This window comes from Sapajus apella, unplaced genomic scaffold, assembly GCF_009761245.1.
Source record: "Sapajus apella isolate SASKATOON/1434 unplaced genomic scaffold, GSC_monkey_1.0 scaffold330, whole genome shotgun sequence".
NCBI lineage: Eukaryota > Metazoa > Chordata > Mammalia > Primates > Cebidae > Sapajus > Sapajus apella.
In genome coordinates, this window is record NW_022437270.1 from 62,618 (window position 1) to 77,225 (window position 14,608).

Genomic DNA, 14,608 nt, shown 5'->3' on the forward strand with positions numbered 1-14,608 from the left:
CTGGCATTCAACTGTGTGAGATGTTTGGCTGAGGTTAATGGTGCCCTTAATTACCATGGTGTGAATTAAACTAACTTCTCTCTAGGAATTAAGCTTTCGATTCTGGTCTTAATTAATACCATGCTCTAGCAAGTCCCAGATTAGATAAATAGCATATCATATTCTTCTGGAGACAAAAAGAAAACAATTTTAGAGGTGTCTCTTGAATCTAAACTAGAGGTTTTTTTTATTTTTATTTATTTATTTTTTTTATTTTTTATTTTTTTTGAGACCGAGTTTTGCTCTTGTTGCCCAGGCTGGAGTGCAATGGCGCGATCTCGGCTCACCGCAACCTCCGCCTCCTGGGTTCAGGCAATTCTCCTGCCTCAGCCTCCTGAGTAGCTGGGATTACAGGCACGCGCCACCATGCCCAGCTAATGTTTTGTAGTTTTAGTAGAGACGGGGTTTCACCATGTTGACCAGGATGGTCTCGATCTCTTGACCTCGTGATCCACCCGCCTCGGCCTCCCAAAGTGCTGGGATTACAGGCTTGAGCCACCGCGCCCGGTCTATTTTTCTTTTTTTTTAAGACGGGGTTTCACCATGTTGGTCAGGCTGGTCTTGAACTCCCACCTTGGGTGATCTGCCCGCCTTGGCCTCCAAAGTGCTTGGATTACAGGCGTGAGCCACCGGGCCCGGCCTAAACTAGAGTTAACTAAAAATAATTTTTATTTTAAAATTAAAATGGTTTAGACCATTTCTAAACTAAAAAATAATTTTCAAAATTGGTCAACCAATCTATGATCATATTATGCAATATGGTTGACCCTTGAACAACAAAGGCTAGAGCTGCATGGGTCCACTTACATGTGGATTTTATTCTGCCTCTGCCACCCCTGAGACAGCAAGACCAACCCCTCTACTTCCTCACCAGCCTACTCAACATGAAGATGAAGAGCTTTATGATGATCCACTTCCACCAAATGAATGGTAAATGTATTTCCTCTTCTTTACAATTTTCTTAAAATCTCTGTTCTACAGCTTGTTTTAAGACTATAGTATATAATACACATAACATACAAAGTATGTGGTACTCAACTGTTTATGTTTCCATTAAGGCTTCTAGCTAACAACAGGCTATTAGTAGTTAAGTTTAGGGGGGAGTCACAAGTTGCACTCGGATTTTCAACTGCATGGGTGCCAGTGCCCATAACCCCACATTATGTAAGGCCCAACAGTATATAGTTACTAAGCTAGTATGTAACCATTACAAAACAATAAAATGGAAACACATGCATTCAGAAGCCGGTGTGTTACCTGTCTTCAATGAACATGTCATAATAAAATCCATTTTCAATGGGCGGACCATAGCACAGATGGCCTCCATAGTAAAGCTCCATGGCCTCCCCGAGAATGTGAGCACTGGAGTGCCAGTACACCTGCATGGCATGGACAGAGAGGCCATTAGCTACCAAAAGTATGACATGGAAAATTAGCAGTAAAATGATATAAACAAGCAGAAAATTTTAAGTAGATAAATGGCAAGACCAAGGGCAGCAACAATCAATTTGAAAGGAAAATCTTCAATGCCCACTTAGAAGAGAATGCTCTCTGAGCCCTCCCTTAAATTTCACCAGAACCACTTGCTCAGTGCCAGTGCAAAGCTGCTCTGCTGAGAGCGGCGGCTAAAGCTCGGCTACAACCCCATTTCCTCTGTGTATGTCAGCCACGAAGGATGAACACCGAGCGAAGCAGCTGCGTGCAAACCTGATTGAAGCCGAGTGGGAGGAAGACTGAGGAGTGCCAGATGCTAGCTCTCTTCCTTTTTCTCCAGGAGCACCCTCTCTGACCTGGATACAGAGCACTGAAGTGTTCATGACACCACTAGAGTTAACAAGATTTTGCATCTCCACAGCAGTCTTCACATGCTGAAGAGCATGTGACTATGGAAGTTTGAAAGATGGCTCAGGAAGAAAAAAGTGTTGCCAGGGAACATCTGCTGGCTGCCTGAGACCCCTGAGGAGTGTGTAAACATGGGTTAATTAACCACAGTCCAAAGCCTGGTTGTCAGTTCTCCAAGTTCAAAAAGTTTATATGGTTTTGAGCTCCCAAGGAATTCATTTTAGTTGATGGATAAAATGAAACTAACCAAAGTCCCCAAATAAATATAGGTACCAAAGGAGTAAGATAATCAAGTCATCTGTCAGCAATTTCCTTCCTTTTATTAAATAGAAAGGAAATTACAATTAAAAAGCTGTTTGATAAAATGAATCAGAGCAGAAGTAGTTAGATGATGGAGCAGTTATATGCAATCCCAGCCCATACCAATAGGCTGGGATATGATTTGCAGACAGACCCAGAGAGTCAGTCCTTAGGGCAGAGCACTTCTCCTCTGAATGCTGCTAGGATGGCAGGCTGACTGCTAGCATCAGCCCAAATCTCCTACTGTGTTATGTGCTGAGGATACAATAGTGAAACAAGCAGACACAGTCATGGCCCCCATACAGTTACAGCCTATTGGGGAAGACACGGGCAATGAACAAACCTGGAAGTGCAAAATTATAAGATGTTAAGGGTATTTAAAAGGAGGTGAGGCTGGGCGCGGTGGCTCACGCCTATAATCCCAGCACTTTGGGAGGCCGAGGCGGGTGGATCACGAGGTCAAGAGATGGAGACCATCCTGGTTAACATGGTGAAACCCCGTCTCTACTAAAAACACAAAAAATTAGCTGGGCATGGTGGCGCATGCCTGTAATCCCAGCTACTCAGGAGGCTGAGGCAGGAGAATTGCCTGAACCCAGGAGGCGGAGGTTGCGGTGAGCCGAGATCGTGCCATTGCACTCCAGCCTGGGTAACAAGAGTGAAACTCCGTCCCCAAAAAAAAAAAAAGGAGGTGAAAAGGGCTCTGTAATAAAGAAAAATGGTGAGCGTCCTACATTCACAGGGACACAGGAAGGCTTGTGTGCCTAACATGTAGGGGATGGGACAAAGCGTAGCTTGAGAAAGGAAGGGCCCGGGACCATGCAGGCCTTGGGGAGGAGTTTGCATTTTACTCCAAATGCAATGGGATACATTCAAGGGTTTTAAGAAAAAAATGATTAAATTTACATTTGCACACATCATTTGATAGCTCAATGGGAATGGACTGCGAGGGCCAAAACAGCAGGTAGGCAGTTTCTTGGTAGTGTTCTAACAAGGTGAGTGCAGATTCTCAGGAGGTGGCAATGGTGAGAGAGAAGTGGACAGATTCTAGATTATGTCACGAAGTAAAATCTATTGGGCTTACCCCTCACTGGAGATTAGAGCTGAGGGTTGGGGAGTAATCACACATAACCTCCAAGGTTCTAGGTTGAGAAACTGGATATGTGGTGGAGTAGTGCACTGACTTAGGCAAAGAGGGAAGAAATACGTTTTGGGGTTAAAGTCAAAAATTTCAGTTGAATGTACTGAAAATTCTTGTACAATATCTAATTGCATAAAAACTGAGGTATGGCTAGCTATAGCTGGAGAGTTGTGAGTTCAGTCTACAGTACTGAACTTTTTGAAAATCACTTTTAAACATGGTTTTATCAATACTGTACTGTTTAGATATTTAATGGTTATACTTTGCATGTTTTAAACAAAATTATAATATGGTTCTTATAGTTTAGATTAAGAAATTTAGCATAAGCCTTCCAATTACTGTAACCTAAGCTAACCATAAGTTAGGTTTTATGGAGATAATGGAGCCTGAAGGGTGACTGCAATGTTAATGGGACAATGCATGTCAGAAATCATATCACATATATATGTGAAAATGTGGTATTTTTTATGGAAAATTATATTAAGCATTTAAGGATATTTGAGTCTTGTAATTTCTTCCAATTCTTCTGTACATGTTAAATTATAAAGTAGACTCATTTTTAACAGCCTATTAAAACACACATTGATTTAATAACCAAAGCATTCCAACTTAAGGAAACGATTATTTTAAGAAATGATAAGGCTTGGCACAGTGGCTCACACCTGTAATCCTAGCATTTTGGGAAGCCGAAGCAGGCATATTGCTTGCGCCAGGGGTTTGAGACCAGACCAGGCAACATGGCAAAACCCTGTCTCTACAGAAAATACAAAAAATTAGCTGAGCATGGTGAAGCACACCTGTAGGCCCAGATAGCTGGGACAGTGAGGTGGGAGGATCACCTGGGCCAGGGGAGGTCAAGGCTGCAGTGAGCCATGATTGTACCACTGCACTCCAGCCCGGGCAACAGAGTAAGATGGGGAGGGGAGGGGAGGGGAGGGGAGGAAAAAGAAAGAAGGAAAAATGTAGACTACTTTAAAAACTGATACGTATTTGTATATATTCACGCCACAAACATTAAACATCAAAATTCAAATTTTAAATCTCAGAAACCCCAAAAAAAACTCCACGTTCTTGACTTCAATATGTGGCTTCTTATATAATGTAGTTTATAGCATAAGTACCCAAAGTTTGGCCATCTGATTTTTAAATACTCACAGCTTGGGCTTCCTCGTTATCAAACGGAAGCAACTCAAGAGAAGAGTCCCCTTCCAATGGGCGGTCCAGGTCCCACAATTCACCATTTACTTTGGCTACTACTGTGCTTTCCGCCAGTTCCTGACTAGAAGAGAAAAACCACTTGGGAGTTAACCTTATCATTGCTACAGGGACTCCTTAAAATTAAAAGAATTTCTAGGGTGTTCTTTTTTAAGTGGACAGAAAGTACAAACGTAAGCTAACAGGACAGATACTTTTTGTTTTGTAACATTTATTTTATGTAGAAAAGTAATATACATTCACTGTAAAAAAAAATGGAAAACTGAGAAAGCACACAGGATAAAATAAAAATCACATATAAATATCAGAAATCACTACTCATAACATTTTGGTACATTTCTAACCAGTGGTTCTTCTACCTCCATCCACCCCACCCACACATATGTGGTGTCTTTAAAAGCAGATGCCAACAGAATTGTACAGCTTGTGTTCTCTCTGCCATGCCTCAGATAGCCTTCCAAAGCAGCCTGGAAGTATCGTATTTATTAATGAAGCCTCCACTGCTGCACACTGAGGTAGCCTAATGTTTGCTCTCATAGAGTATACCGCACAGACAACTGTACACAGGCATCTTGTGACTTCTGTGACTGATTTCTGGGAATACAACCACAGAGTTGAAATTACTAGATCAAAGGTGATGTACCTTTGAAAGATTTCTGATAAATGTCATTTGAACACATCATTTCCATGGACCCTGATTTTTAAAATCTTTGTCACTGTGACACTGAAAATTGTTGTTTTGATTTAATTATTAAATTTGTTTCAGGCTTAAAAGTTATTTTTACTTTTATAAACTATCCACTTCCTTTGCCTATTTTGTTTTTTTTTTTTTTTTATTTTTTTTTGTGACGAATTCTCGTTCTGTCGTCCAGGCTGGAGTACAGTGGCGCAATCTCAGCTCACTGCAACCTCCATCACCCAGGTTCAAGTCATTCTCCTGCCTCAGCCTCCCCACTAGCCGGGATTACAGGTGTGTACCACCATGCTCAGCTAATTTTTGTATTTTTAGTAGAGATGGGGTTTCAACATGTTGGCCAGGATGGTCTTCTAATGAGGTGCTGATCTCTCTCTTTATTTTGTGTATCTTTTAAATAACATTTTCTTGAAAATTGTTGACAAAATTAAAATTTTTTTGAAATAAAGTAGACCAATTTTTAACAGCCTATTAACAATTTATTTCAAACACACTTTAATTTAGTAACTAAAGCATTCTAACTTAAGGAAACAATTATTGTAAGAAATTATAAGGCAGGGCACAGTGGCTCACACCTGTAGTCCTAACATTCTGGGAGGCCAAAAGTTAAGAAAGGAAACCTGGAAAGCACAGAAAACACAAAGGAAAAAAAATCACCTATAATTCTATCACCAAGAAATTACCATTGATGTTTTGTTTATATCTTTCCATGTTAACTTAATACATAGGAATAAAAATGTTTAATAGTATAATTGTTATTTTATAACCTACTTCTTAAACTTAACAATAAATCACAGCATTTTCCCTAAAAGGAGACAGACTTCCAAAACATGATGTTTAATAGTCACGGAGGAACCAATATTTGCTAGGTGTTTTAATTATTTTTATGGGTACTTTGGAGGGCGAGCAGCAATGAAAAATAATGCTGCAATGAACATTCTCAAACATATATTTTACTCAATTATTTTCTCGGGAAAAATTCTGGAAGTAAAACTGCTAGGTCCAGGGAAACACATTTTTAGTCATTTCTGTCAGAATATATTGCAAAATTTTCCTACCAGCAGAGTTACAAAGGTATCTTGTCTTTGAGTTCTCATAATGTTAGGTACTATTAAACTGTATCAACTCTACAACATAATTTTGGTTTTTTGAGACAGAGTCTTACTCTGTCACCCAGGCTGGAGTACGATGGCACGATGTTGGCACACTGCAACCTCTGCCTCCCAGGTTCAAGTGATTCTTCTGACTCAACCTCCCAAGTAGCTGGGATTACAGGCACATGCCACCATGTCAAGCTACTTTTTATATCTGTAGTAGAGACAGGGTTTCACCATATTGGCCAGGCTGGTCTCAAACTCCTGACCCCAAGTCATCTGCCCACCTCCACCTCCCTCCCAAAGTGCTGGGATTACAGGTGTGAGCCACCACACCCAGTCTACAATGTTATCTTTTAATTAACATTTCTGTGATTAACTTGAGCAGCAATACACTATTGTTAGAAGGACACAGGTGAAGGGCCAACCTGGGTTTACATACTGGATAATTTACTCAGCTTCTCTAAGCCTCAGTTTTCTTATCTATAAAATGGGGATTATAGGACCTTCCCCCTACATTTATACTCAGGATTCTGTCATGTGTACATACGATAACAGGAACTTAATAAACGTTAGATGTTATTAATGAAGTAAAACTTTCTTTTCATTGTTACTGGCTGTCATAGATGGCTACGTGTTCCACAAACCCATTCTGACCTTCTTCCACAGAAAGAGTTTTCCAGCCTTCCTTGCAGCTAGATGTGGCCACGTGGCCAAGTTTGGAGCCAATGGATCGAAGCAGAAGTCATGTGTGACACTTCTGTGTCTCATCATTAAGACAGTAGAGGCCACTTCTCGATCCTGTGTCCACCTTCTGAAGATGGGAACCCATGTGCTGTTCTTTCTGGACCATGTAGACAAGGGCAACATCGTACCAGACAGCTCAGCAACCAGATGGGAGAAATTTGGGTCCACAAATGACCGTGTGGAGAAGTGTCACCCAGTCAACCTGGACCACCTACATCTAGACTGCAATATGAAAAAGGACTTTGACCATATTCAAGCCAATGAGTTTTTTGTGATGTCTTTGTTGTAGCAGCTTAGTATCTGTCTTAGGTAATACAGAAACAAGGACCTGGAAGTAAAAAACCAAAACATGTGGCACTGGCTTAGCAGAGTGGCAGTGTAACAAGGAAACAGATTCTAAGATATGGAAAGCCAATAACCTTTGTTGTAGTGTAACAAAATATTTGATAAAACTTGCAGGCAAACCATGTGTCACAGTGCTTGTAGCACACAAGAAAGCAGATATAAAAGGGGAGAGTGTTGGTATACCCTGGGTAACTCTTGTTACTTTCAGCATGAAGCTACCAGAATGAGCTATCTCAGGTGAAAACAATCTAGTTTGCAAGTAGAGATGGAAGGGATAGGGAGGCTCCCTCTGCCTGTGTCCTGTAATTCAATTGACTAAAAGTTCAGAAATGTGGGACTATGCAAGATTTTGGAATGACAATCTTCTTTCCCAAACAGCAGAAGGGACAGGCATTGACAGCCCTTCTCAAAGGCCACACGTACATACAGACAATAGAGGCCAGTGGAGCTGCAAGGGTGAGAGAGCAAGAGTGTCTCCCTCCCACAAGCCTGTTGCTTCATATGACCTCAGTCCATTAAACAAGGAGAGAGGAATGAGCCAAATACAAACGCCGTGAAACAACGGAGAAGTCTCTGTCTAGAAGATTCTTTAAGTGAGATTACTTTCATGTGGAACTGATTACCTGCAAACAGACCAGAAGCCTACTACGGTTAACTCATCGTGGAAATTATATTGCCAAACAAATTATAAGCCCAGCTCACAAATACCTGTGACTATGTGATCCTTAAAGGAACCCTCAGGTCCCAGGTGTGCACCATAGAACTGCACTGTGCAAACTGCACAGACCCCAAGAGGACAAACTGTCATGCACTTTAGATGTGACAAATGAGGGTAATGGATAACTCTGAACTTCCCAAAGAGCAAAATCAGAACCCATGGAGGACCATGGACAAGATAGCTGCTTCCAGAGAGCCAAGAGTGAACAGATGGGCTGACACAAGCACTGACTGCTGCAAGGCTGTGGGGCCTCATAGTCGCTTCAAGCAGAATCTGATGACTTCTCTAAAACACTGTCTGCCATATTTCTCCTTTTTTTTCCAAACACACACTTTGTGATTGTCTTCTGTGCACTGTACACATGTGTAGTGTGAGCAGACTTGTCTATTAGTTTGTTGCTAGAATACAAGTGGTCAGCCTGATGGGAGGTGTTCTGTACATCACTTGGAAATCCCAGGCTTTGAGCTATGGCACTTAAGAGTTGACTCACTTGGGGAGTGAATATGTCAGATGTTGAAGAACAGTTCCCACAGATATCTGGATGTTAGAGGGGCAGACTGCGGCAGACTCCCTGTTGTTCCATAAACCATTCCTCTCTTCCATGGTGTGAAGGCTTTAGCTGGACATGTGGCTGGGCAGCCAACAGATCTATATTCCCATTCTCTCTTACAGCCAGGCATGGCACTGTGACTAAATGTGAGCTAACAGGATGGAAGTGGAAATTGAAGCGAGCCACTATGGGGTCTTGGACTCAAAGCATCATTGTACTGCAGCTTCCCTTCCTCCCGACTGCCGGCAGGCCCATGCAGGGACCCAGGTTCCACTGCTAGACACAAACAAACCCTACCTAGGGGACAGCAGATCAACAAGATGGAAGGAAGCTGGGTCCATAAATAACTGCATGGACCAGAAATGTCCACCAAGATGGACTGGTCACTTCTACACCATTAGCTTACATCAGAAGCCCCTGGAGGGCTCATAAAAACAGGCAGCTGATCAATTCAAGGGGTTTGAGGTGGGGCTCCCAAATTTGTTTTTTGGGTTTTTTTTTTTGACAGAGTCTCCCTCTGTCACCCAGGCTGGAGTGCAATGATGCAATCTTGCCTCACTGCAACCTCCACCTCCTGGGTTCAAGCAATTCTCCTGCCTCAGCCTCCCAAGTACCTGTGATTAGAGGCACCCACCACCACGCCCCGCTAATATTTTGTACTTTTAGTAGTGATGGGGTTTCACCATATTGGCCAAGCTGGACTCAAACTCCTGACTTCAGGTGATCCACCGGCCTTGGCCGCCCAAAGTGCTGGGACTACAGGCGTGACCCACCACGCCTGGCCAAATAGGCTTTTCTAACAAGTTTCCAGATGCCCATGCTGCTGGTCTGGGGGACTACACTTTGAGAAATACTGCCTTAACACATTTAACATGCAACCTGACTCTCCTTGAGAAAACAAACTAATTCATGCCTCAAAACCTATTTTTTCCTAGCACATAATTTCCCCTGGAAAACATGAAAACAGGTTGGGAAAGCATTTAACAATATAATAGGATGAGTCAGAAATACAATCCTCACCATCGTTTTCAAAGAAAATCTGAGATTTTCAATTGTTGAAGCAATTTGCTTTTAAATGATAAACATTTATTTACATGAATTAAATACAATTGTATAGAAGCTATACAAACTGGATTTATACAATTGCTTCTATACAATTGAATTTGACACTAGGAATTAACATTAGTCAAAACAATATAACTTCACTAATGTATCTAATTTCTAGAAAGGTCAAAGGACTTTTCCAGGATTGATGATAACTCTAACACATGTACCTTCGGTCTATAATTAAAAGACCTGTAAAAACTCATGGAAATTATTTGATTGATGAATAAAGTCAGTGTGAAACGGCCTGTCAAGAATTGTAGATTTTTTTTCTCTCCTATATATTTTTATTAGAACAGGAAATCACTGTGTTCTGATATTCAACTACTTATTTAAATGGCCTTTGGAGAAGCCAGAGGAAAAAAAAAAACTACATTTAATTTATTCAACTGAGTAAGAAAAAAACATATATTTTAGCTGATATGGTTCGGCTGTGTGCCTACCCAAACCTCATCTTGAACCATACTTCCCCAAATCCCCACGTGTTGTGGGAGGACCCAGTGGGAGGTAATTGAATCATGGGGGCAGTAACCTCCATGCTGTTCTGTAATAGTCAGTGCATTCTCATGAGATCTGATGGTTTTGTAAGGGGTTTTCCCCCCACTTTGCTGGGCACTTCTCCTTGCTGCTGCCATGTGAAGGGCAAACTTGCTTCCCCTTCTGCCACGATTGAAAGTTTCCTGAGGCCTCCCCAGCCCTGTTGAACTGTGAGTCAATTAAACCTTTTTCCTTTATAAATTACTCAGTCTCAGGTATGTCCTTTCAGCAGCATGAGAATGGACTAATGTTCGCGGTCCCTAAGAAAACACTTTCACCAGGCTCCAGTATAACTATTTAATATTGAATATCTTTCCACTCTATGGTTTACCTAATTTCAGCAGCCACTTGGTAAGGCGTTGTTTTCCAGACTTCCCCTTCCACTGTTTGCCCATTGGCCACTCTTACTGTGATCACATTGCTTCTATCTCCCTTTTTTCCATAAATGGCAAGTAAGAGCTGATTGTCTTTCTTCAATATTTCAAAAAGATCCAATCTTTCTTTTATGAAACTTGGTTGAGGTTTCACCTGAAAATTATTAGAACACAATGAGAGTAATATATACAGCCCACTATTTTCTAGCTGGCTGCTCAGCTCTGAATCAGCTCTGCCCCCTCACTGCTTTCCCAGCATACCATAGGTCTAGCCTCTATCGCTCTGCAGATGATCCCAAACTTACCACAGTTTAATTACGGTTTTTATTTTTATTTTATTTTTATTTTTTGAGAAGGAGTCACTCTCTCGCCCAGGCTGGAGTGCAGTGGTGAGATCTCGGCTCATTGCAACCTCCACCTCCCAGGTACAAGTGATTCTCCTGCCTCAGCCTCCCAAGTAGCTGAGACTACAGGCGCACACCACCACACCCAGCTAATTTTTTTTTTTTTTTTTTTTTTTTTTTAGTAGAGACGGAGTTTCACCATGTTGGCCAGGATGGTCTCGATCTCTTGACCTGGTGATCCACCAGCCTCAGCCTCCCAAAGTGCTGGGATTACAGGCATGAGCCACCATGCCCGGCCATTTGTTGTTGTTGTTGTTGTTGTTGTTTTGAGATGGAGTCTTGCTTTGTTGCCCAGGCTGAAGTGCAGTGGTGCGAACTCAGCTCACTGGCACCTCTGCCTCATAGGTTCAAGTGATTTTCCTGCCTCAGCCTCCTGAGTAGCTGGGATTACAGGCCACCCTGCCCGGCTCATTTTTGTATTTGTAGTAGAGATGGAGTTTCGCCATGTTGACCAGGCTGGAACTCCTGATCTCAAGTGATCCACCTGCCTTGGCATTCCAGAGTGCTGGGATTACAGGCATGAGCCAACACGCCCGGCCATGACTTTTCAACTTCAATGATATTGTAAAAGTAATATTCATAAAACCATTCTGTTTTTCACTCAGTAGAGATATTCAACACTTCCTAATAAAATAGGCTTTGTATTAGAGGACTTTATCCAACTGTAAGCTAATGTAAGTGTTCTGAGCACTTTTAAGGTAGGCTAGGCTAAGCTATGATGATCACTAGCGTAGACATGTTAAATACATTTTTAACTCACATTGGGTTTATTGGGACTTAACCAAACTATAAGACTAGGAGCGTATGTACTTCCCAACTCCAAAAAACTCCTCTCTGCTTATCTAACTTCTCCTTAGCTCTAAAGGTCCACCTCAAAGCCCGCCTCTTCTACCTACTTCACCCACTGGCATCTCCCTTTTCCACTGTTTACAGAACGTGTACAGTCACACATTACAGCATTTACTTGTACACTATCGTGCTGTTCCCTAGTTGATGTCCTGAGTCTCCCTGAACTCCTCAACCAGACTGGTATCTTTGGGCCCAGGTATTCCTCCTTCAGTCCTAGCAAATGCTGATGCCAGAAAAATACTTTCTGGTTGTTTTAATGATTTATACACAAAAGCAAAGTAGCTAGTTTCCTGAATACAAGGAAAAAAAAACAGTTCTGCTTGCACAACTTAAAGAGATTAAATACAGGTGTTTATTAAATATGGCAGCTCATTTCTGGAGACATCTCAAATTTAAGGCTTGAAAAGTGTTAAATACACCAATATAACCCAAATAATAATCTGATCAGTAATTTTTGTTGGAAATCCTGGGTAATTAACTATACACACATATTTGAAATTACAGGTAATATTTTATATTGTTTCCATAGCAACAACTTACCTCGCTGCCAGGCTCGCTTTCCTTCATTTTCTTCTTTTTCATGTCCTTTTCTTGGCTTTGACTAGGAGGAGGCTGAAAGATAAATTATAAATGACTCACATCAATAACGAAAAAAAAGCAACACATCTTAAGAAGAAGAGAGCCATGCCAGCAGGCTGCAAGTGCCCATGTTTAGAGGCTCATAGCTGGCTCTCCTGACCACCACCTACAACTCTCAATGGGCAAGTCATTTTCCAGGGTTCAGTCCTTCCTGTCTGTGCATTTCTTTTACACTGTTGCTAAGCATATTTAATACATTTTGCTCTTGAAAAGTTTTTGTCCTGAACTTTAAACAATGTGGCTGGAAAATGTGTGGCTGCTGCTTGCCACTTCAAATGCACTATTTCATGAAGATGTTGCTAGTTCACCACAGCTGTCTCTCCTAAAGGACTACAGAACATCTCACAGCCTGAGAAGCTTCAGGACTCAGAGAGTTTATGATGTTAAAAAATAATTTATCCTTTCTAAAATCTTAAAAATACTGTATTAAAAAAAAATGTTGGCTGGCCGTGGTGGGTCATGCCTGTAATCCCAGCACTTTGGAAGGCCGAGGCAGGCGGATCACGAGGTCAGGAGTTCGAGACCAAACTGGCCAACATGGTGAAATCTCCTCTCTTCGAAAAACACAAAAATTAGCCAGGCGTGATGGCGGGTGCCTGCAATCCCAGCTATTCGGGAAGCTGAGGCAGGAGAATCGTTTGAACCCGAGAGGCGGAGGCTGCAGTGAGCAGAGATCGCGCCACTGCACTACATCCTGGCTGACAGGGAGAGACTCTGTCTCAGAAAAATCAAAACAAAACAAAAACAATGTTAAATACACAGGTATCCTCTCAAGATAGGCCACCAAAACAAGGGCACAAAAAGGTAAAACTTCTCGTCCAAAAAAACCACCCACAAAAAAGAACCAGAGGGAATGAAAGAGTTTACATACGCAGCTTTCTGGCCAAGGAAAGAATAATGAGTTTGAAACTCTCCAGCATTTTTTCAAACAAATGAAAACACCATTTCTGCTACTGAAAAAGATGTGTGGCAGGCTCTCTAACGGACGAGTTGAGAAATCAACAGCATTTACCAAATTGGGCGACTGCTGGAAATCCAGCGGCTCCCCAGGCCGCACGGGAGCGCAGGCAGAGCAGGGCAGCGCAGCCGCAGGGCACTGGGCGGGCACTGGGCGGACACTGGGCGGACACTCCCCCGGGGCGCCCCCGCACCGCTCCCCGGAGTTGCAAACCGCTTGGTGCGCACCATCTCGGCCCGCCCCGCCCGCGTCCTCTCCTGCGTCCCAGCCGCCCGGTTACCTGCGCGCCGGCCCCCGTGCGCCCGGCCTCCTCCAGCGCCGCCGCCCGCACCGCGCTCCCCAGCGTGGCCTGGCGGCTCAGCTCCTCGGCCAGGCACAGCCGCAGGCGGCACAGGCGGTGGCGCAGGTCGCGGTTCTCGGCCCGTAGCTGCGCCACCTCCCGCGTGAGGAGCGGCCCCTCCGCCTGGCCGCGGTCGGGCGCGTTCAGCTGCTCGTCCTTCAGGCGCTGGACCTCCGCCCACAACCAGCGGATGTCCTCCTCCTGCCGCTCCAGGCGCGACGCCACGGCCTCCGCCGCCCGGGCCTCGGCCGCCATCACGCGCGCTCCCTCAGGCACCGACGCCGAGCGGGGTGCCCGCGACCGCGACGAGGGCGGCGAGGGCGACGCGGTGACTGAGCGCAGAGCAGAAGACTGCGCGCCCGGAGGCGGGGGGCGGGGGCGGCGCGATGGGGCGGGGGCGGGGCGATGGGGTGGGGGCGGAGCCGAGGCCGGATACGTTGCAGGGGCGGGGAGCTGGGCGGGGAGGGGCAGGACGCTGGCTGAGGAGGGGCGGGGCCTAAGCTAGATACCCCGCCCGGCGGGGCGGGGCCTGAGACCAGGCCCACCGTAGGGTTGGGGGCGATGACTTCCGCCTGGGCAATAGCGGAATGGGGTCTGAAGGGCCTCCCCTACCTTTCGAGGCCTGTCTAGGGGCTACTGGCAGTAGCTTTAGTCCGTTGAAACGAAAATCTTCCAAAAACTTGCAAAAAGGCCATCATCTGCGTTCTCCAAAAAGGCT

The 14,608-nt window shown here is 43.9% G+C and overlaps 1 protein-coding gene across 1 annotated transcript in view; it reads right to left on the reverse strand.

The window, feature by feature from the left end:
• The window catches only part of LOC116545671 (threonine--tRNA ligase 2, cytoplasmic-like), a 65,621-nt gene extending 51,424 nt beyond the window's left edge, over positions 1 to 14,197 (reverse strand). The window contains exons 1-5 of the mRNA XM_032272208.1: positions 13,831 to 14,197; positions 12,494 to 12,565; positions 10,658 to 10,854; positions 4,478 to 4,601; positions 1,297 to 1,418 (exon numbers count right to left, since the gene is read on the reverse strand). Of these exons, the coding sequence (XP_032128099.1) occupies positions 1,297 to 1,418; positions 4,478 to 4,601; positions 10,658 to 10,854; positions 12,494 to 12,565; positions 13,831 to 14,145 (830 nt within the window). The 5' untranslated portion in view covers positions 14,146 to 14,197. The remainder of the gene's footprint in view (positions 1 to 1,296; positions 1,419 to 4,477; positions 4,602 to 10,657; positions 10,855 to 12,493; positions 12,566 to 13,830) is intronic.
• Positions 14,198 to 14,608: the final 411 nt, after the last annotated feature.